The following is a 21,838-nucleotide window of genomic DNA, read 5'->3' as shown; positions in this document are numbered from 1 at the left end:
GTACATAGACATATAACATTCACTAGTTGTGTGACTCTGGGCAAGTCACTTAACCCCAACTGCCTCACCAAAAAAAAAAAAGTCAGGCAAAAAGGGCTGAGGCCCAACGTCACAAAGGGGTCTGATATTTTATTTTTTCCCAATTACATGTAAAACAATTTTTAACATTAGGTTGATGGGTTTTTTTTTTAAACTTGGAGCTCCACATTCTCTCCTTTCTTCCCCTTTCTTCTCCCTGGGTCAACAAACAATTTGATTAAGCAAATTGATGTATGGCATGTGCAGTCATGCAGAACATATTTCCACATTAGTCACAATAAACAATTCTTAAGCACCTACCATGTGTCCGGCACTGGGCTAAGCACTTGGGATACAAAGAAAGGCAAAAATAGCCCTCGAAGGCCTCCCAGTCTAACCAGGGAAGACAACGTGCACACCACTACATACAAGCAAGCTATAGACAGGGTAAATGGAGGTCATCTCAGAGGGAAAGCCAGGAGGCTGGAAGGGGATGGAGCCCTGGGAAAGGCCTCCTGAAGAGGAGCTGCAGAGCAACTCAATCCCGTGTCTTCAGATCAAGCACCGCAAGGCCTCCCACTTTGGGGAAGAGATTTAGCCGATATGAGATTTACTGGAAAGCTCTATTTGAGGTCACCAGCCCCAGTCTGGCCAGACTCAGAGGACGATCCTTGCATTGACCGTCTAGCTCCACACAATCCAGGGTTGCTAGCCTCCTTGCTGCCACTGGCCACTTCCCAAATATTTGGTCTGGGTTACATCTAAGCCCCATCTGGGTCTGGGCCAGAGTCTGAGGCTGGCTGGTAGTACCTTACTGGACATACAGTTAATTGTTTGGAGATTAATAATCCACTGGATCATTAATTTAGAACTGAAGGACTACTTACACACCTCCCCTGCCCCCATTGTACAGATGACAAAACAGAGGCAGAGATAGATTTATCCATTGTTTCTACCTCTCTGGTTTTTCCTCCCCTTTTACCCTTTAAGGATTTCCTTGCTTATTTGTGCCTCCCCCAAGGGGAAAAGGGAAATGCCAGAAGGCCCTTGGACCTGCCTGGAGCAAGGTTGAGCTACTGGCCCTAAATAGTGAGAAAAGAGATGTATGGGTAGGAGTGAGAAACTCCAAGTCTGAGGTCCAGCTTCACTGCTTATTGGCCATTTGACCTTAGACAAGGGACTTAATCTTTCTAAGCCTCAATATCCTCATCTGTAAAATAGGGACAAGGAATAATCCCTGCTTTATGTACCTCAACAAGTTGGGAGGCTACAATGGTCTGTTCTATAAGTCTATAGGAAAGCCCATTGTCCCCGGTAAATGGAAGAGATCATTTGGTTGCAAAGAACTTAGTTCTCAGAGGCGCAGTGGATAGAGCTCCAGGCCTGGAGTTAGGAAGACCTGAGTTCAAGTCCGGCCTCAGACACTTCCTGGCTGGGTAACCCTGGACAAGTCACTTCAGCCTGCTTGCCTCGGTTTCCTCATCTGTAAAATGAGCTAGAGAAAGAAATGGCAAACCGCTCCAGTGTCTTTGCACAGAAAACCCCAAATGTGGTCACAGAGAGTTGGACATGAATGAAAAATGACAACAGTGACAACAGCTTTGTGTCCTCAGGGCCTAAAACAGTTCCTAGGACATAGTAGGTTCTTAAGGAATTCTTGTTGAATGGAAATTCTGGGGACTTGGGGTCCCATGGTGTTGATGGGCTTAGGTCCCAACCAAGGGGATGGGAGGAGATCCCAGAATGGGGCATGTGGGTGAAGTCAGAAGGGTCAGAGACTGGGTGTACCCCAAATGCCAACCATCCCCTCCAATACCTGAGGCCAGTGGGAAGGAGCTCAGCTGAATAGATAAAGGAGACGGTGACATCAGCCGATAGCCCAATTTGGCCCAGCAGGGCCAGAGTTATGTTGATGGAACTCAGAGCTGGAGGGAGGCAAACATGGGCACCCAGGTGAGCAGCCAAGCATGGCACATAGGTTCTTGCTTTGGGGGTAAGGGAAGGTCTCAAACTAGAGGACAAGGAAGAGGTAGCACAGTAAATAGAGTCCTGGACTTGGAGTCAGCAAGAGCTGGTTTCATATCCTGATCCAGTCACTTACTGTGTGACCTTAGGCAAGTCACATAACCTCTCTGTGCCTCAGCTTACCTCTCAGCCCTCATTTCTTTGTTTGACCTCCCAGCATATGGTGACAGCTTCAGCTACCACAAGATATGCCAACTTTTTCTGGCACCTGTAACAAAAGAGCTATGATTTGTTTGATGTGGGTAAGTTATTGGACCACTCTCTCTCCCTCAAAATGATGTGCACCTTCCTCCCATGCCCAAGTCCAATACTCTTAGGTCTAGCACCTTAGCTCAGTGTGAGTGTTAGGATAGGGTGGGGTAAAGAGTCTCATTTAATTGCTGAAGAGGTTTGGACGAACCTTTGGTGATTGGGAGAGATTTTTTTCTTCTTTTAGACAGGACTTTGCGATTTCCTGAGGTCTAGGGAAGTGCCAGGGAGGAAAGTCCCTTCCCCAATGCAGTTCATCACCCGCTTTGCAATGTCTGGTCTTAGAGAGTTGCTTGGGGCCGTTACAGGGTTAAGGGTTAAATAACTGGCTCCAGATTTGAGTCCAGGTCCTTGAGATTCCAGACCAGCCTTTGATCCAATGAACTTCAATAGCTTCTAGTGGGCAGCAGGTATTTCTGTGTTTCATTGGCACAGTGAGGGCTTACTGGAAAACTCTTCCCAGATTTCACTGTATCTGCTGCTGGAGTCAGGGACAGAGACCTTTGTGGGAGCTGCTGTTGGTAATAGGGACCCATGCTTTGGGTGGGCTTTTCTAACACTGTAGGTATCAAAGAAGAGGGAGATGGAGGGATGTGAGCGAGCCAGCCACCACGGGAGCTAGACCAGAGAGGAGTCGCTACCATCACCTGCCGTGCCCTGCCATGACCTGCCACTACCTTCCAGGACCTCTGAGGCCCTGCTGGGGTTCAGGGCCATAGCTCTGCAGGAAGGCAAGTGAAGAGGCAAAGACTTCAGGCTTTGGGAAAGGGCTGCTCATTGAGTTCTGTTTGTCCAGGTGTACTGGGGGTAGAGAGGGTGGGGAAGCACTAGGCCTACATTTTCCCAGGTTTCTTGAGTCCAAAGGGTGAGAAAATCCTCCAAATCGAGAATGAGAGGCAGGAGGTAGCAGTGGCTAGGACGCTGGATTTGTGGGGAGGAGGACCGGAGATCAAATCCTCCCTCTGATCTTTGGTAGCCCCATGTCCCAAGGCAAAACAATGTCTCACTAAGCCTTAGCTTCCTCAGCTTTTATTTTTTTTTTGGAAAGGCAATGGGGTTAAGTGACTTGCCCAGGGTCACACAGTTAGTAAGTGTCAAGTGTCTGAGGCTGGATTTGAACTCAGGTCCTCCTGACTCCAGGGCCAGTGCTCCATCCGCTGTACCACCTATCTGCCCTGCTTCCTCAGCTTTTAAAAGGGGATAATGACACCTGTCCTGTCTATTTCCTGGTTTACTGGGAGGCCCAAATGAGACAATGTATGTAAGGGTCATTTAGTGACTGAAATGCCACGTGATAAATGCCATGTAATGTTGTCGTTTTGGGACATTATTCAGTCTTATCGTTCAGTTGTATCCAGCTCTTGGTGACCCCATTTGGGGTTTTCTTGGCAGAGATACTGGAGTGATTCGCCATTTCCTTCTCCAGCTCATTTGACAGATGAGGAAACTGAAGCAAACAGGGTTAAGTGACTTGCCCAGGGTCACACAGCTAGTAAGTGTCTGAGACTCTGAACTCAGGAAGAGTCTTTCTCACTCCAGGGCAATCACTGTGCACTATGGTGCCACCTAGTGGCCACAATGACAACGAAACTGTCTACTGCCTGGTTTTACTGAGGCTCAAATGATTCAACGTATGTGAAGTGCATTTAATGACTTTAAATTCTGTGTAATAAATGCTACCTAGTAAATTATTCTTTACAATGTATTTTATTGCATACAACATACATAAAGTAGCAAACCTCAATCTGTTATATAAATGTATAACTATTTTATACACTGTTTTAATATGCCTTATGTATAAATGGGAAGACCTGAGTTCAAATGTGGCCTCAGATACTCGCTAGCTGTGGGACCCTTGGCAAGTCACTTGACATGTTTGCCTCAGTTTCTTCATCTGTAAAATGAGCTGGAGAAGGAAATGGCAAACCACTCTGCCATCTTTGCCAAGAAAACCCCAAATGGGTCACAAAGAGTCAGACACAACTGAAGACAACTGAACAATAACAAATATATACACAGTTCACACATAGCTTTAACAACCTCTGCCACAAAGACTATGTGGTTACTGTATCTTTAAGAGAGTACAAGATCTTGAGGGACTGGGAATTTGAGTGTTAACTCTAGAGAGAATTACTTGTTACTCCTAAAGAGAGACTGAGTGAGGTACAGATAATAATAATGACAATTGCTAGCATTTTTTAAAATTTTGCACATTTCATCCAGCAAAGGAAACCAAGGAACAGTCAGACAGCTGAGTAAGAAAACTAAACACAGTCATGAAAACCCAGAGAGGAGACATTATTCAGGAGGAGGCCATGACCAACCAAGGCGACTACTGCAGACACGTCAAGAAGGCTGAGGACTGAGAAAAGTCCATTTCATTTGGCACCTGGACCACTGGCAAGTCAACAAATCAACAGGCATCTATCAAACACCGACTGTGTGCCAGGCACTGTGCTTAGCACTGGGGATGTTAAGAAAGGCAAAAACAGTCCCTACCCTCAAGGAGCATATATTCTAACGGTGGAGACGTGGAAACCGCTGTGGACAAGCCAAGATAGATACAGGATAAATTAGATTGAAGGGCACAGGAATTAAGCAGGGATCAGGACAGACTTTTTGGAGAAGCTGGGATTTTAGTTCAGACTTGAAAGAAACCAGGAAAAGTAGGGAAGGTGGAAGGGAGGAGGGAGGGCATTCCAGGCACAGTAAACTTTAGAGAGAGAGCACCTTCAGGTGAATGATGAGGTCAGAAATCAGGTTTGGAGATTAAGAATAATTAATAATAATCAGTTAGAAGACAGTGAGAAGCAAGGAAATGTAGGCAAGGAGTCTAGACAGAACAGACAGAGGCTAGATGATAAGCATGGGACTCCCAGAGCCCAAAGCATTAGCCAGCTTTATGATCTCACCAGCCATATCTGGGGAGGGAGGGTTGGGTATAAGGGAATGATGGGAACTCCCATAGTGCAAGAGGTTGACCTCTCAGGAGAGTGAGCGGGGCTCGGGGTGGTCAGGCAGGAGGGTTCTTGGGGAAGAAGGGAAAGCTGTACCATTGAGAATGGAGGCATCGAGCAGGCATGTGAGGCCCCCCAGTAGAAGGGTAAAGGCCTGGCTACTTCTCCTCCCCAGCTTCTTCATGATGATGAGGCAAGAGAGATGGGCAGGCAACTCCACCAGTCTGAACGCCAGCTGGGATCCGTGCACATTCATCAGAAGCTTCTGCACTTGGGAACTCAGCCGTAAATAACTGAAACCGATGGAGAATCTGGAACCCACAGGAGCACGGCCTCAGAGGAGGATCCCCTGCCAGGTTCTGTGCTCCAGGGCCTACACCAGAGCCACACATCTGTCTGCCCTCTTAGAAGGGCAGCACAGGACCTGGGTTCGAATCTCACCCCTGCTGTTTGCTATCTGTGATGTCCTCTTCTAGAAAATGAAACGATTGGCCTCAGTGGCCTCTAAGATCTCTTCCTGCTGTAAACGGATGTACCTTTGAGAGGTAGGATCTTCTTGTAGATTTTGAGATAATGAGGAAACTACCTTAGCAGTGATCTGTTTCTTTAATGGAAAAGTGGAGCATTGCAGACTAATGGCCATTTTTGGAGTGAAGAAGACCTGGGTTCCAGTCCAGCCTCAGACACTCGGGGGTGTGATATTGTGCAGGTTTCTTCCTCTCTCTGGGCCTCAATTTCCTCATCTGTAAAATGGGGTAGTTAGAATGGATAGCCTCTGAGGTCCCTCCTGGCTCTAAATCTTTCACCCTGCCTCTTCATTTCTCAGCATTACAGATGACTCCTACCTAGGACTTTAAGCTACAGACTACTGGTCCTCGTGGGTGGAGGGGGTTGGCACGTGGGAGTTTCCCTGGTGCAAGGGAACGGGACCAACATCTTTTTTTCTTTGCTATTGCTTTTCCTGGTGTTAGAGAGAGATGGAGCTTCTTGGCAAGTCAGCGATTAGATCCCAAAGACTTCTTCCTGCTCGGGAGGACTGGGGACTCTTTGGACAGGGCTGTCTGGGCCTGCCCTTTGAACCACAAGACCCAAGGCCAGACTGGAACTGAATAGGAAGGCTGCTGGCCTGGAAGTCCAAAGCCCTGGGTTCTACAAACTTGACATCCTTGTGTGAGTCACTTCCCGGGGTGGGCGAGCAAGGGTGTTAAGTGAGGAGTCCTGAGCGTGAATCTTGGTTATGCCACTAATCTGTGTGGCCTTGGACAAGTTACTGAATTTTGCTGGGTTTTCAGTTCTTCATTTGAAAAATGAGGGTATTGGACCAGATGACCTCTAAAGACTCTCTCTCTGGGCCTTAGCTTCCTCACTTGTAAAATGGGGAGGGCCATGAGATCAGAGGTCTAGTCATGGAAATGAACTGAGAGATTACCTAGCTCAACCCTCTCATTTGACAGATGAAATCCAGAGGGTCCAATGACTTATCCAAGGTCATATCGATAGGAAGCAATAGCCAGATAATATCTAAGGTCCCTTCCAACTTTAGCACCTGCAAAATGGCAGCCTGGCCAGGGAGGCCCAGAAAATCGTGAATGGCCCTTAATAAAGCTTTATCGACTGACTGACTAGTGGACTAGACCAAAGGAGGCAGGGGGAAAATAGGATTGCAGAGAGGGTTGAGGACTAACCAGCCTGAGCTGGAGAGAACCTGAGACCTGTTTTCCTGCCTCACCCAGCTCTGTTGTTTCTGAATTGATATTTTCTTTTTCCTTGTAAATAACTATCCTTGATCAAGGTTGCCCAGGGAAAGAGAGAGTGGCTGCTGAGTCTAGGCATCTCCTTCCAGGGAAGAGGCAGAAGAAAGGGAGATGAGTGAGGGAGCTGGAATGAACCTCAGAGGCTATCTGATCCAACTGTCCCCATTTTGCAGATGAGAAACTGAGGCCAAGAGGTGTGAAGGAGTAGGATTCAAACCCAGACCCTTTCCCTCCAGTTCTTACACTCATGCATGACAGTGAAACACTTGCCGAAGAGCATTGGAGTCAGAATTTTAAACTGGGTCCCTTGACTCCAAAGCTCATGCTCTTCCCACTGTACCAGGTATTCTGCTGGGGTTAAAGGCAACCATTCATTAACTCCAAGGGTTAAGAAGCTGAGTCAGGAATCAAGAAAGTTGGGAGCAAGGCAGGAGTCAGGGATCTGGGCCAGGGATTAGATACCAGCCAGATGGAGAAATGGAGAAAGAGGAAACCCTAGGCCCAAAGTCAAGAGATCTCCCTAGCATTTGAGGGGTTCCTGGGGCCTTGGGCAGTTTAACAGGGCCCAAAGGCCAGGCCAGAATCCTTTATAGAGCATTAGAAGAGCACAGAAGGGCCTTGGAGAACATGTGGTCCAGCCCCCCTCATTCCACCTCATTTGCGGTAGGGAATGCAAGTGACTTATTTAAAGGATCCTAGCAAATTGGTGGGTGAGTCCAGAGCTACACACATGGCCTCACTCCCCCCTCTTCTTTCTCCTTTCTTCCTTTTCCTCCTCCTTCTCCTTCTCCCTTTTTCTTCCTCTCTCCTTTCTTCCTTCCCTTTCATTCTCCCTTATCCCTTCTGCCTCCTCTGCTTCTCAGGGACCGAGGGATTCCCAGTTCCTCTTTCCCCAAACTTCCCAGCCTGTTTTCCTAACATCTCTCCAGGATGCCCAGAGTTCTCTCCTTTCCTCCCTTCTACCTAAAGAATGGCAGGAAAGGAACAAGTTCTCCCACCAGGAATCTTCTTGAGTCAAGGGAGTCATTTATTTTAAAAGCAGCAAGAACATACCACCCATAGGTCAGGATCAGAGCTATTCCTCAGGCAAGGCCTTTGCAGGATGTCCAGGACTGTTTCATAGGGGATCTTCTCACAGGTCAGCTGTAAGAAGTGCAGGCAAAATAGGGCATTAAAGATCCTGACTTGCCCTTCTGTACCTCTCCTCTCTTCCCAGCTTTCTTCTGCTAGTAGGAATCCTCATTCGTGAAGTCACTTGACAAGCATTTACCAAGTACCTACTATGTCCAGGCACTGTGGAAACAATCAGTCCATCTGTCTGTCCATCTGTCTGTCTGTCCATTCACCCATCCATCTGCCTGTCCACTCGTCTGTCCATCTGTCCATCCATCCATTTGTCTGTTCATCTGTCCATCCATCCATCCATCCATCAATACACTTCCTTTCCTCTCACTCCCCTCTAAACTCTCTGCAGTCTGGGTTCCAATCTCTTTCAACCAAAACTTCTGTCTCCAAAGTTACCAATGGTCTCTTAATTGCCAAATCTAAAGATTTGTTCCCAATGCTCGTCTTTCTTGATCTCTCTGTGGCCTTTGACACAGTATCTCTTGGTTTTCATGACTTTCCTCTCCTACCTGTCTGACCATTCCTTCTCAGTCTCCTTTGATGGATGAAGATCCATGTTCTGCCCAATGACTGTGGGAGTCCTTCAAGGCTCTGGCAGGGTCTCTTTTCTCCTTTCCGTCCATACTCTCTCTCTTACTTGGTGAGTCTCTCTTCTGAGATCTAGCCCCACATCACCAGTGCTGTGTCAAATATTTTTAAACCTTAGGCTCTATATAAGTAGTAGTTCTTCTACGATTCCCTAAGGGGAGAAGCCTGTACTATACACCCTATAAAGTCTCCTTCCACCTCTAAATCGATGTATACCTAAATCCATAATGTATACTTAGAGAGACAAACAGAAAACCCAACACTGACCACATCTGAGTGTGTCTGTCTCATCCTGAAGCCGGAGGCTCATGCCTCTTTACCAGGAAGAGGAGCATGAGAGCCATTTCATGAGAAGCCTGCCCCTGCTCAACCACAGCTCAGAGGGCACTTGATGATTTAGCCCCTGGTGGCCACAGCAAATCTTTGAGGTTAAGAAGAGGAAGACTCTGAAAGCCCCCTCAGAGCATAAGCCATTTTTGCATTTTTTATTTCTATCTCCAGCAGTGAACAAGGTCTTATACAGACTAGACAATCAATGTTCATTGAACTGAATTGAGTCTCCACTTTACTAACGAGGAAAGTCAGAATGGAGAAGTGAGTTGTCCAGGGTTCTGTGGCGACTGGTGATAGAGTCGTAGGGAATGTGCTGGAGCTGGGACTTAAATTGAGGTCCTCTAGCTTTGGGTCTAGTGTGCTGCCCACTACACCAGACTGCCTTGGCTCTTGGGAATCCATCTCTCCCTTCACCGAACTCCAAGAGTCTGGCTCATGCAACCGAGCACTTAACTAGGTTCCACTCTTCATTTTGATCCAATGGTTTTGTGGGCATGAGCCAGTTCTTTTGTCTGCCCTCACAGTGCCTAGGACAGGGCCAAGCAGGTTGCTGACAATAAATTTTCTTACTTTTGACTCTGAATATTGCACTGTCTTGGTTTTGTTACACTTCTTGGGCCATTCTTCTGTCCCTTTCAATGGCAGCCTTTCCTCTTCCCATCAGAGGCAGCTGGTGGTACAGTATTCAGAGTGCTGGGTCTGGAGTCAGGAAGGCCTGAGTTCATATGCAGCCTCAGACACTTTCGAGCCGTGTGATTCCGGGCAAGTCACTGACCCTCTGTTTGCCTCAGTTTCCTCAACTGTAAAGTGGGTATGAATAATAGCACCCTACCTCCCAGGGTTGTTTTGAGGTTCGAATGAGGTATTTACAAAAGTGCTTAGCTTAGTGCCAGGCATGTACAAGTGCTTCTTCTCTTCCCTTCGCTTTCCTCTAATCCCTGGAACAATCAGATTCACCTGATTCTTCTGTGTAGCCCCTGTAGCATCAGCAATGGACCAGATGCCGGCTGCATATAAGTCATGGTGCTGAGTGCTGGGGTTGTAAGACAGAACTGCTGCACGCTCTCAGAGAGGTTACCTCCTACTAGGAAGTTATGACTCGGGGTCATAGATTGAGGCTAGAAAGGATCTTAAGAGGATATCGAGTCCAATCCTCTCATTTTAAAAATGGGGAAACCAAGGCATAGAGGGATCCTGATCATAGGATACAAAACCACAGATTTGGAGCTGAAAAGGAATCATCTAGTCCATCCCACTCCCTATTTGACAAACAGATAAGGAAACTGAGGCCGAGCGGTTAAGTGACTTGGCCAAGGCAACACAGCCAGTCTTCTTGACTTGGAGTCCAATGCCATCTTCCCTGAATCACAGAGATGACATACAAGTAACAATGCTACAGACAGAATAAACTGGAGATAACCACAGAGGGAAGGCGCCAACGTCAATGGGAGAGAAAAGGGCTTCCTGGGGAAGGTGGGCTTTTGTTTGGGACTTGCAGGAAGCCAGAGAAGTCAGGAGGCAGCGATGATGAGGAAGAGGATTTCAGGCATAGGAGAGAGACAGTGCAAATGCTCAGACTCGAGAGATGGAGCACCTCGGTGAAGGGCAGCAAGGACTCCAGTGTCACTGGAGAGGAGGAAGGTGTCAAAAGACTGAGAGGGGAGGAGGGAGTCAGGTCATGAAGGACTTTGGACGCCAAACAGCGTTTTGTATTTGATCCTGGAGGCAATAGGGAGCCACTGGAGTTTATTGAGCAGGGGAGTGACGTGGTCCGACCTGTGCTTTAAGAAAATCACTTTAGTGGCTGAATGGAGGATGGGCTGGAGTGGGGAGAGATTTGGGGCAGGCAGAACCACCAGCAGCTGTTGCAGCAATGCAGGTGTGAGGTGATGAGAGCCCTTGCTAGATTGGATAAGGGATTAGATGGCGTGGAAGCCTTCAGGGGCTCCTTTTTGCAAACCCAGCCATTCACAAACCTGCAGCGATCATCTCATCAACGAACATTGACTAGTTGCCTGAAAGGTGCTGACTCTAGCATTACAAGAAGAAAGTGAGAGAGCCTTTGTTCTCAAGGGACTTACTTTCTGCCCGAATGTATCCAACCCTAGCTGGCATTTCCAGCTTCCTGTCCTACTCCTTGCTTTCCCCAGGCTTTCTTCATCCATTCTGGCTAACTCATTTTTCTGGGAATGCCACTTGTCACTTCTTGACTTCATTCCTCATTTCATTCTGGAATTTCCCAGTTCTAATTTCATATTGTGTCCATCCTTCAAGGCCCAGCTCAAATCCCCCTTTCCCTGTGAAATCATCCTTTATAGTTCTAGCTCACTATGACATCTTCTTCCTTTCAATTAATAGCAATTATCATTATCATTGTTATCATTAACAACAATAATCTTTACAGCAGCCCACACTGATCTAGTGCTCGGTAATTGGCAAAGCATTTTTCTTAGTACCACTTGGTGAGCTACATAGTGCCAATATTGTTAGCTTTATTTCATAGGTCAGAAAACTGTGCCTCAGACACTTGCCTGTGATCAAATATTAAGTGGCCCAGTAGGGACTATAGATCTTTTTTGCCTTGTAGAGAAACAATGAGGTTTTCTTCTGATTAGGTTATAGCTCAAAAAGCAGCTGTGGAGTAAGGATTGGGGAATGGCCTTGGAATCAGTAAGGCTTCTGCCTCTGGCATATACTAGCTATATGACCCTTAGAAAGTCACTTAACCTCCTAGTGCATAGCCAGCTCATAAGACCGTATGTGACAGAAGAGACACTGATCTTCATTGGCATAGGGAGTTTCCTGTACCATGGAAATTATGGTCTATTCAACAGAAAGATACAGTGCCAAAGTTAGATGGATTTGTTGCTGATAGATACATATTGTGAAGGGAGTACCAGACAACTATCTGACTTAGGGTTAGACATTCCCAAGATTCTCTGTGGTTTAAAATGAAAATGAATTTGAGGTAGAACAAAATTCAAGTGATAGAGACAGGAGTCTCCCCTCATTTTGCTTTCATTCTTGTCATGTCTGTCAACTACAAAGCCCCATATCTGATGTTTCATTTTAGACAGCTTAAAGAACTCCTTCTTGTCTTTCCATAGTGTTGGTTTGTTTTTTTGGGTTGGTTTTTTTTTTGGCTATACTATCATTTGTGTATCTTTTTTGGGGGGGGCTAGGCAATGGGGTTAAGTGACTTGCCCAAGGTCACACAGCTAGTAAGTGTTAAATGTCTGAGGTCACATTTGAACTCAGGTCCTCCTGATTCCAGGGCCAGTGCTCTATTCGCTGCACCACCTAGATGCCCCTCTGTACTATTGTTTGGCAGGAAACCCATTATGCCTTGAAGGCAGGAACCTGTGTCTTATTCATCTTTAGCCCCAGGGCTAAATACTAAAGAAGGTGCTTTGTTCCTATCAGCTACTCATTAAATTTCTGCCTAGCTGGTGGATGGAAAGTCCAGAACAATACAAACTCGGGCCCTGACAACTGTCAGTGTTAATTATTCCCTACCAAAGTAGGATGCTAAATGGGGTGATTCAGGGAGCTAAAGTTTGCTGTTCTTCCTTTTCTCTTTCCCACTCATCCCACCTCTAGGTAAGGAATCCATCCCATCTCCTTTCTTTCTGTTTTTAAAAATTAATTCATTTTTTATTAATTGATTTATTTTTAGTTTTCAACATTCGCTTCCGTAAGCTTTTTTTTTTTTTTGCTTTTAGGCAATTGGGGTTAAGTGATTCCATCAGCTTTTGAGTTTTAAATTTTCTCCCTTTCCTTCCTCGTTTCCCTCCCTCATCTCTTTTCCTAGTGCTCCCTCTAGACCAATCTCAGGGACCGAGATAGGGGTCCCCTAGAGGTCCCATGTGGTCCATTCCAGAATGGTTAGAGGCTTGAAGGCATGCCCTCCATGAATAGGGATGGAGGCAGGGAGGATAATGAGGAGGCTCAGATCTGGGCAGGCAGCTTACCTGCCGGAGGAGCGCAGGGGGTACGGTTCTCTTGTCGACAAGAGGCTGCAGTGCACAGGACACACTTTGCCTTTTCCATGTTTCCTCTCATTATCAGCCACAATGGGGACTCAGGAAGAATCCTGCAGAGGGTGTGCAGGGGCTGAGGTTTTCCCGACAGTGAGTCAGGGAAGGCTTCTCTCCACCTGGGCCAGCTTCCCTTCCTCTCCCCACCTTCCCACCCCTTTGAGGACAGCTGTGCCTGGGTGCTGGTTTCCTCTCACCTTGGTCCTTGTGGGGGTCATAAAGTGAGAAGGCTCTGGGCCACTCTGCGACACAGGGAGGGTATCCTCTCAGGGAAAGAGGACCATATTGCCAGGTCAAGCTAATGCCACGAGGTCATGTAATCAGGGCTCTGGAGAGCCTGAGCTCCAAGTCCCAACTCTAGGTTGGAAGGTTTCTGAGCCTGGTCTAAGTCATCTATGACACAAACATAGGAAAAGTATAGATTCATGGGGGGGGGTGCCAGGGAAGCAACAGAGAAAAAAGGTTGTCTCTGGGGTTAGAGGGCCTGGGTTTGAATCCCACCTTTGTCTCTCAATGACTCTATGACCTTGGGAAAGTCACTTAGCCCTTCTAAAATGGTTTCCTTATCTGTAAAATGAGGGGATTAGACCAGATGGCCCCTGAGCTCCACAGAAAATCCTGGCCCATGGACCTGGGTCCTAGCTGAAAGTGGGGGGTGGGGCACTGATTGAATTCCTGGCTCTGCCTTCCTCCCCTCTTCAGTCGCTGTCTCCATGAGATTCTGGGGACACCAAGAGGGGAACTGTGTATAGCGAGAAGAGGAGGAGGGTACTTAGGGAGAGAGGTGGGGACAAAGAAGAGGCTGTCTGGATAGACTCATTTGAGGGCACAGATAGGACTCTAACCTCCTCATTTATGACATTTCTTTGACAGATTGCCTTTCTGTCCCTCTGGGAGCCTCAGAGGTGGTTTATCCCTTGATCATCTGATGTGGATGAGGCTTTCTCTTCTGAATGTCTTCCCCTTTCCCACTCCTCATTGCAAGAGCATAAGGACTCAAACCTTGCCCAAGAATTGGCCTGATCTTTCTGCAGGTCTTCTCTTCCCTCCACACCGCTGGGGCCCTCACCAGTTATAGGAGATCAGGAAGATCACTGGGGCACTTCCAGCCAGCTGGAGCATTCTCCAATGAGGGATGGAGTAAGCCAGGGCAGAAAGGATCAAGAGGCCCAGGACAAAGAAGCAGTACCCAAGGATGATGGCGTGGGCTCTTCGGGCGATGGCCAACCATTCGGTAGCTGAAGGAAGAGTCCGTAGGAGACCATCCTTGGGACTGCCATTTCTGCCACAGGCTTGGCCTCCCTCAAACCATGCTCTGGTGGGTGTCACAATCTGCAGCCTCCCTGACTTTCCAAGCCTGCAGTAACAGTCTTTGGAAATCAGAATCCACACGGGACCAGTTCCATGAGCAGCCCTTACAACGTAGTGGTTAGGACTGTGCTCAGGTCGGTCAGATGGGATTAGGATTGTATTCCTTCAAGATCCCTATGATGGGGTGCTTTGGTGCTTGTGTTGGGGTGCTTGTGCTTGTACTTGTACCCCAATTTCTCCCTAGCCTCAGAAACACTATCCCTGACAGTTTCTCTCCAGCCCAAGGACATTGTGCCTAGCAGTTGTTCATGCATGGGCCTCAGCACGACCCTTATCTCTCTCCCTGGTACAGCTACACAGAGCTGGGCTGCTCAGTCCATGGCCCTCAGATCATGTCTCTGGAAGCCTCCCAATTCCTTAGTAAGTTCCTGTGTTGTGAGAAAGCTTTCCCTTGTTGCAGAGCATTCTCTCATCAAGACAGAGGGAGAGGGGTGCCTTGCCCAGCCCAAGGAGTTTTTTCCTTGGCCAGCCCAAGGACTCTTCCTCCTGCCAGACTCTGAAGATCCGTACCTCTGTCACCTCCCTCCCTGTCCAGTATACTCCCTGTACTTTCCCATCCATAGCCCCCAAAGACACCTGCACCTTTGGATTACCTCATCAGTGTCCCTGGCATTTCTTTCCCATGCTCTTTTCCATATAAACCCTAGCTGCATTCTCACTCTCTTGCAGGATCCCTAGGAATCCTTGCCCACCGAAAAGTGTAACAATAAATCTTTGCCACCTTGACTTAAAGAATGCTTGAGTCTGTGAATTCAATCCAGACGACCCGTCCTGTACTCTGGTCTTTGAGGGATCACAACCTCTCAGCCTCTTACACCATAATACCTACCCTGTCTGGGATCCAGGAAACTAGGAGCCCCAAATCATTCCTCCATCCAAGCCCAGACTGCCCTTCCCATACCTTCCAGAGGAGCAGCTGAGTGCCAATTGCCTTAGAACTGGGACCAAGGGACCCCTGGTCGAGGCAGCAGCCAGCAGAGCAGGGAAGGTCAGCCAAGACAGAAGGCCAGAAACCACACAGACCTCGGTCTGTCTCCAGAAGCCAAAGGATCATAGATGCAGGGCTGGAAAAGACCTCAGAAGCCGAGTCCTGCCCCCTTATCTCTGATACTTTGTGTTTCAGGCACTGGACTTGAAATCAGAGGAACCTGACCTGGTCCAAATGCCACTGCTGCCACTAACTAGCTGTGTGACCTTGGGAAAGTCACTTAACTTCCTTGGGCCTCAGATTCTGTGAAATTAAGGAATTAAACTAGGAGATCTCTAAGGTCCCTCTCAGCTCTGAATCCTTGGACATTGAGCAATAGTGGTCCTGAATTATCAAAGTTAAAACTCACATCCTTTCTTATCTTTCCTTTCTATTAATAATCAGTAAACCACCATAATAAAATGTGATGGGCATTACCAGTATGAATCACTCTCATGCCACTTTTTTTTTTACCTTTGTGAAGGTTTCTTTGGGTATTTATTGGACTTCCAAACTATATGAGTAGCAAAAAAAATAAATAAAAAACAATATATATATATATGAGATGGTTCTGGAGAAGCCTTGTGGGTTGGGGTATGAAGGGACAGACCCAGGAGTGTGCTGCTCCATGCATCAGCTTGGTATGTTTGTTTGTTTGTGAGGTGGGTAATAGTTTGCTGTCTCTCCACTGAAGAGCTGGGCTGCTGAAGGGTCCATTCTTAAGAACCATGTGCCTCCCCTTCCCAGTGGATCTATTTAGTTTTTCCCAGGTGGAGAGGGGAAGAGGCCAAGAACCTCACTCTTTCATCCTTGGGAAGCCCTCTCCCAGTCTGGGGGTCTCATCTAAAGAGACATTGCTTATTGCATAGCCCATGATGGCAATGCCAGTGCCAAACTGGAAGGTCTTATGGATGCTGAAGCTGGGCACAAAGGCTGTATGAAACCCAAACACAGTACAGAACATCAGCATGATCACAATGGTTTTATAGTGGCCGATCCTACAGGAAAGAGGATTGGGAAAGAGTTCCAGGAGGTTTCCTAGTCTTCCATCAGTCCTGTCCAAGCTCTAAAACAACTACACACCCCAAAGAATGGAACTGGAGTCTTCTTTTGAGGGGGATTGTAACCACAGGGTACTTCCCCTATTTTTTTTTTGGCAAGGCAATCAGGGTTAAGTGACCTTCCCAGAGTCACACAGCTAGTAAGTGTTGTGTGTCTGAAACTGGATTTGAACTCAGGTCCTCCTGACTCTAGGGGCCAGTGCCCTATCCACTCTCCTCCTAGCTGCCTCTACCCCTCTATTTTTAAAGAAAGGAAACAAAGACCTAGAAAGGTTAAAAATAAATGGGCCCAAGGTCACAAACGTAATGAGTAACAAAACCAAGAATGCAGGTCCAAGACCTGCTTTATATTCTGATGATGTATCAATATAATAAGCCTTCCAAGAGAGAATAGTAGGAGTTGCAAGTTAAGCAACTGAACTCTGTTTTAAGTTGTATTGTCAATGGGTATCATTTTTGTCTTGTCTTAGCATTTTGTGTGTAGGAAATAAATATCTGCCCTTATGTGATTTATACTGTACATTCAGTACTTTCCTTTCCTACCTTTGGAGGGACTGTAGACATGAGTCTCAACCTAAGTTTTCAATAACTTGTCCTTGGAGTGCCAGGGTAGGGGTTTAATGAGCCAAAGAATGTAAGAAAAGGGAACCTCACCTCACTTTCATTAGGGGCCAGGTTCCTTAGGATTGAACCCAGCATAGACTGTGAGGGTGGGTCCACAGCAGATGAACCCTTTAGTAAAAAGGGATTGGGTGCAGTATCTCTTGGACACAATGTTCTCTTAACATAAGAAATACAACAGATATAACTTGGTTCTAAAAGTTTCTGATAATGAACATCCAACAAGGCTTAAGACAAGGAGACACTCCACTGGAGTGGAGGAGACCTAGGACAGAATCCAAATCGTAGAAGGATTCTCTATAGATGAGGAGGTCCTCCAGATACTCTTGCTTGTGATGGCATTATGCTGACTGCATCAAGCTGCAATGCGCATCAAGCTGCAATGCGACTGAGCCTCCTGGATGAGGTCAGTCATCAGAGTTCTGCCTGACTATCCATCCACACAGGAAAGACCCAGTGGATGAAGAATGCCTTGGTCTAGACTATGCCCTGAAGCTGGATGGAAAACAGAGTTTGTCCTGTTGTTGAGTCATCTTTCAGTCACATCTGACTCTTCGTGACCCCGTTTGGGGCTCTCTTGGCAGAGATACTGGAGTGCTTTGCCATTTCCTTCTCCCGCTCACTTTACAGATGAGGAAACTGAGGCAAGCGGGGTGTAGTGATTTGCCCTGGGGTGTCTGGGGCCAGATTTGAACTCACATAAGTCTTCCTGACTCCAAGCCCGGAGCTCTATCCACTGTGCCACCTAGCTGCCCATCAACAGAGTTTGTCCATTAGCATGCAAATATCTTGGGTAGATGCTGCCAAAAGACAACAGTTTGGGCCCAGAGCTCAACAGGAGGAAGAAAGTGGGCTGGATTACTTTTGGGGAAATGCTCAATTCTTTTAAGGGCTCCAAATTTCTTCCTGAAACAAAAGCCTATCTTTTTAAGATGATTGTTCTATCGGTGCCACTGGATAACTTCAAGTCGTGGAATACTCTAGACTCCAAAGAACTGAAAATTCGTATCATCAAGGGGGTTATAGAGGGACACATGGTGGGTGAAGAAAGCATGATGGAAAACAAGAATGAAAGGTTTCACCAAAAAAGGTGATGATTGGAAAAGAAGACAAGCTGGTCACACGTGTAAAAGCAAGGGAGAATCAAGGGACAACCTGTATGTTCACTGGTGGTATCATGATGTCAAGACAGAGAGAGGAAGGCCCCCACTAAATTAGGTGGTCCCTTTGGGGCAAACTTACACAAAGATATATACTAGTCACAAAGGATGGGCAGGCAGGTTTGTGGTCTGCATCCCTGGGTGGGTGGGTGGGTGGGAAACATTCATATTGATGAGATCCCAGACCCATTGGAATATTGGGTTATTGGGCATTCTGTCGATTGGTGTAAAGCATACGCATTCTACAGCTTGATAGGTGGTCTTAAGGAATTTCTAGGGCCAAAGAATTCAGCACCCTGGGTTCAACCTGGTGATCAGCATTGCAAGCTTGGCTGAACGGGTTCATAAATGAGACACGTAGGCTGTCATTAGCCCATACTAAAAACCTTTTCAATTTGATAGCACCTTCAGGAGAAGCTCCAGTGATTGCCTAAAGCCTCAAGGATAGAATACAAACTCTTAAAGCCCTTCACACTCTTACCTCCCACCGACCTCTCTGAGTTGATTTCATGTGATTGTTCCAGCCAAACTTGGCATTCCTTATCCCACCTTTGTACCTTTTTACAGGCTCTGCATCCCTAGCTGGAATGACCTCCCTCCTCCCCTCTACCTCTGTGAATCCTTAGCTTCCTCCAAGGCTCAGCTCAAGTGTTGCGTCCTACAAAATGTGTTCCCGGGCTGCTCCAGTGGTCAGTACTCTCTCCTCCAGCTCCCATTATTAACTTCATATTTACCTTGTGAGTACTTTGTAGGTACTTTGTGTCGGCTTATGTAGGTCCATAGCTTTTCCATGACCCACCAGAAAAATGTAAACTTCTTGAGGGCAGGAACGGTTGTTTTCTTTTTTTTTTTTTGCCTTGTAACCCTGACTCTGGCACAGAACGTACATGTAGCAGGTGCTTAATAAATGTTTGTTGAGTTGGATTGAACTGAGCCTTTCAGAGCTTGCATTCCTCTGCTATAGCCTTCGAGAGTTTGTGGGGTGCAGGGGATGTGGTAGTGGGCTTAGCGAAAGGAAGAACAGGGTTTAAATCCCATCTGATACTATGTGACCTTGGAGGACTAAATTTCTCTGAGCCTCAGTTTACCTCTCTGTAACATACAAGAGTCAAACTAGATGATCCCAGAGGTGCCCTCTAGCTCTAAGTCTCTGATTTTATGATCTTTATGCCCTGACAAAATTTGAATTCCAGGCATTTTTTTTCTGGCTATCCTTCATGCCCTGGAACATTCTCTCTTTTCACTCTGACTACTGACCTCCCTGGCTTCCTCTAAGTCCCAACTAAAATTTCACCTCCTACAAGAAGCTTTCCCAACTCCCTCTTAATTCTAGTGCTTCCCCTCTGTTAATTATTTCCTATTCATCCTGTATATAGTTCATTTTGTATATATGTGTTTGCATGTTCTCTTCTTCATTGGATTGTAAGCTTCTTGAGGGCAGGGACTGTCTTTTATCTCTTTTTGTATCCCCATCACTTAGCACAGTGCCTAGTACATAGTAGGAGCTTAATAAATGTTTATTGAGCTGAATTGAATTATAATTGAATTACAAAGACTACCTCCTGGGTAGAATGAGGTAAATTATCTCACAAAAAAAACCAACAGAAAAGAAAAGTCTCTTACAGTGGAGGGGAAGCAGGGGAAGGTGAGAGGGAATGAATGAATCTTATTCTCATAGGATTTGGCTTAAGGAGAGAATAACATACACATTCAATTGGGTATGGAAATCTTTCTTACCCTACAGGAAAATAGGGGGAGAAGGGGACAAGAGAGCAGGGGGATGATAGAGAGGAGGGCAGATTGGGAAAGGGGGTAGTCAGAAGGAAATACTCTGAGGAGGGACAGGGTCAAAAGAAAGAATAGAATAAATGGGAGGGCAGGATAGGCTTAAGGGAAATAGAGTTAGTTTTTCACAACATGTCCACGATGGAAGTGTTTTGCCTAACTGCACATGTATAACCTATATTGAGTTGTTTGCCTTTTCAATGAGGGTGGATGGGGAGGGAGGGAGGGAGGAAGAGAGAAAATTTGAAACCTAAAGTTTTAAAAACATATGTTTAAACAAAAATGTTTTCACATGCTACTGGGAAATAAGAAATACAGGAGATGGGGTATAGAAGTCTATCCTGCCCTAGAGGAAAATAGAAGAGGAAAGGGATAAGAGAAGGGGGGAGAGATAGAAGAGAGGACAGACTAGGGGAAGGGATATTCAGAATGCACGCCATCTTGGGGTGGAGGGAGGGGTGAGATGGGGTGAAAATTTGGAACTCAAAAACTTGTGGAAGTGAATGTTGAAAACTAAAAATAAATTTATATTAAAAAAATAAATAAATTTAAAAAACCAAAAAACAAAGACTACTCCTGTCATTGTAAGGAGCTCATATAATCTCCTGAGAGAGGAAGGCAGGCTTTAGGAAATGTCGCAGCCACCTCTCAGACCAGCCCCAAGGTGGGCTTTCATAGCCCACCTGGAGTACCTGTCACATAGGGTGCCGATGATCAAGGGTCCAAACAGAAGGCCAGCCACCAAAGCAGAATATGCTCTCAAGGGCTCACAGGCTTTGTTACAGACCAGGTTAAACTAGAAGGAATGAGAAAACGTTTCAAGGTGGGTTTTTTCATATGATGGGAGTAGATGGGGCTTTACTATGACTTTTGAATGTGAGGCAGAAGGTGCACTAGCAGGGCCACAGTCAAAAGATTCAGGTTCAAAGCCTGGTTCTGTCATTACTATCTGCATGATGTTGTTGGACAAGTCATTTAACTTCTGTGGGCCTCAGTTTCCATCTCTGTAAAATGAGGGGGTTGGGCTATCTGTCCTTTGAAGTCTTTTCCAAGCTCTAAATCTCTGGCTCTGTGGTCCTCAGCAGTTTGCCTAGGGGCTTACCCCTGTAAACGCTCAGCCTTTGGGCCATGGGACTTTGGGAACCTGCCTGTTTGGATTTGTGAAGATCACCCCACCTGGACCCTGGCGTGGGATCCCTCAACCAGCTCTAACTCTCTTCTTGCTGCTCACCTGGCCAACCACTCCCCAAGGCATTACCTAGGGCTTCATTTTTTACAGGGATTTGGAGGGGTTTGGGGGAGAGCTCCAGCAAGTCACGGCTTTTACTCCGCCATCTTGGCTCTGTACCACCCCCCACCTTGGGCTTCATAGAAAGGGAGGTCAAGAGCCCCAAGTTCAAATCCCAGCTCATCTATTAACTCCCCGGGCAAACTTGAGTTTGCTTCTCTATAAAACGAGGGGCTTGGGTGGACTTGAGTATGTCTGAGGCTGGCTTCGAGATAATCTTTAGGGGTGTGGTGGGCTTCGTGGAAATGAGGAGACAGCAACCTCATTGGCCAGGGACCGCTTCCTGTGTTGGAGGTAGATCCGGCCACTCGGGCAGTCATTCAGGCCATACTTGACAACAGAGTCAAAGTCGCGCTGGATGGCGAGCGCACCCGGCACTCCTCAAAGGAGCCATCAGTCTTTCTGGGCAGGGTCAGGTTGAATAGTTCAGTCGAAGTCAAGTGGGGTCAAATGGCCAAAAGCCAAGCGGTGCTGCAGTGATGAGGCTGCTTCTTAAGCA

The 21,838-nt window shown here is 46.7% G+C and overlaps 1 protein-coding gene across 1 annotated transcript in view; it reads right to left on the bottom strand.

The window, feature by feature from the left end:
* The window catches only part of LOC110197047 (solute carrier family 22 member 14), a 67,864-nt gene that overhangs the window by 12,645 nt on the left and 33,381 nt on the right, over positions 1 to 21,838 (bottom strand). Inside the window, 11 exon segments of the mRNA XM_078151674.1 lie at positions 2,739 to 2,851; positions 5,346 to 5,560; positions 5,786 to 5,853; positions 8,057 to 8,146; positions 13,021 to 13,062; positions 13,064 to 13,142; positions 14,156 to 14,326; positions 16,270 to 16,422; positions 20,744 to 20,847; positions 21,601 to 21,698; positions 21,701 to 21,837. Coding sequence (XP_078007800.1) covers positions 2,739 to 2,851; positions 5,346 to 5,560; positions 5,786 to 5,853; positions 8,057 to 8,146; positions 13,021 to 13,062; positions 13,064 to 13,142; positions 14,156 to 14,326; positions 16,270 to 16,422; positions 20,744 to 20,847; positions 21,601 to 21,698; positions 21,701 to 21,837 — 1,270 coding nt within the window.

The sequence above is a fragment of the Phascolarctos cinereus genome, unplaced genomic scaffold, assembly GCF_003287225.1.
Source record: "Phascolarctos cinereus isolate Bilbo 61053 unplaced genomic scaffold, phaCin_HiC Scaffold_4;HRSCAF=312, whole genome shotgun sequence".
NCBI lineage: Eukaryota > Metazoa > Chordata > Mammalia > Diprotodontia > Phascolarctidae > Phascolarctos > Phascolarctos cinereus.
This window is presented reverse-complemented; position numbering and strand designations above follow the sequence as displayed.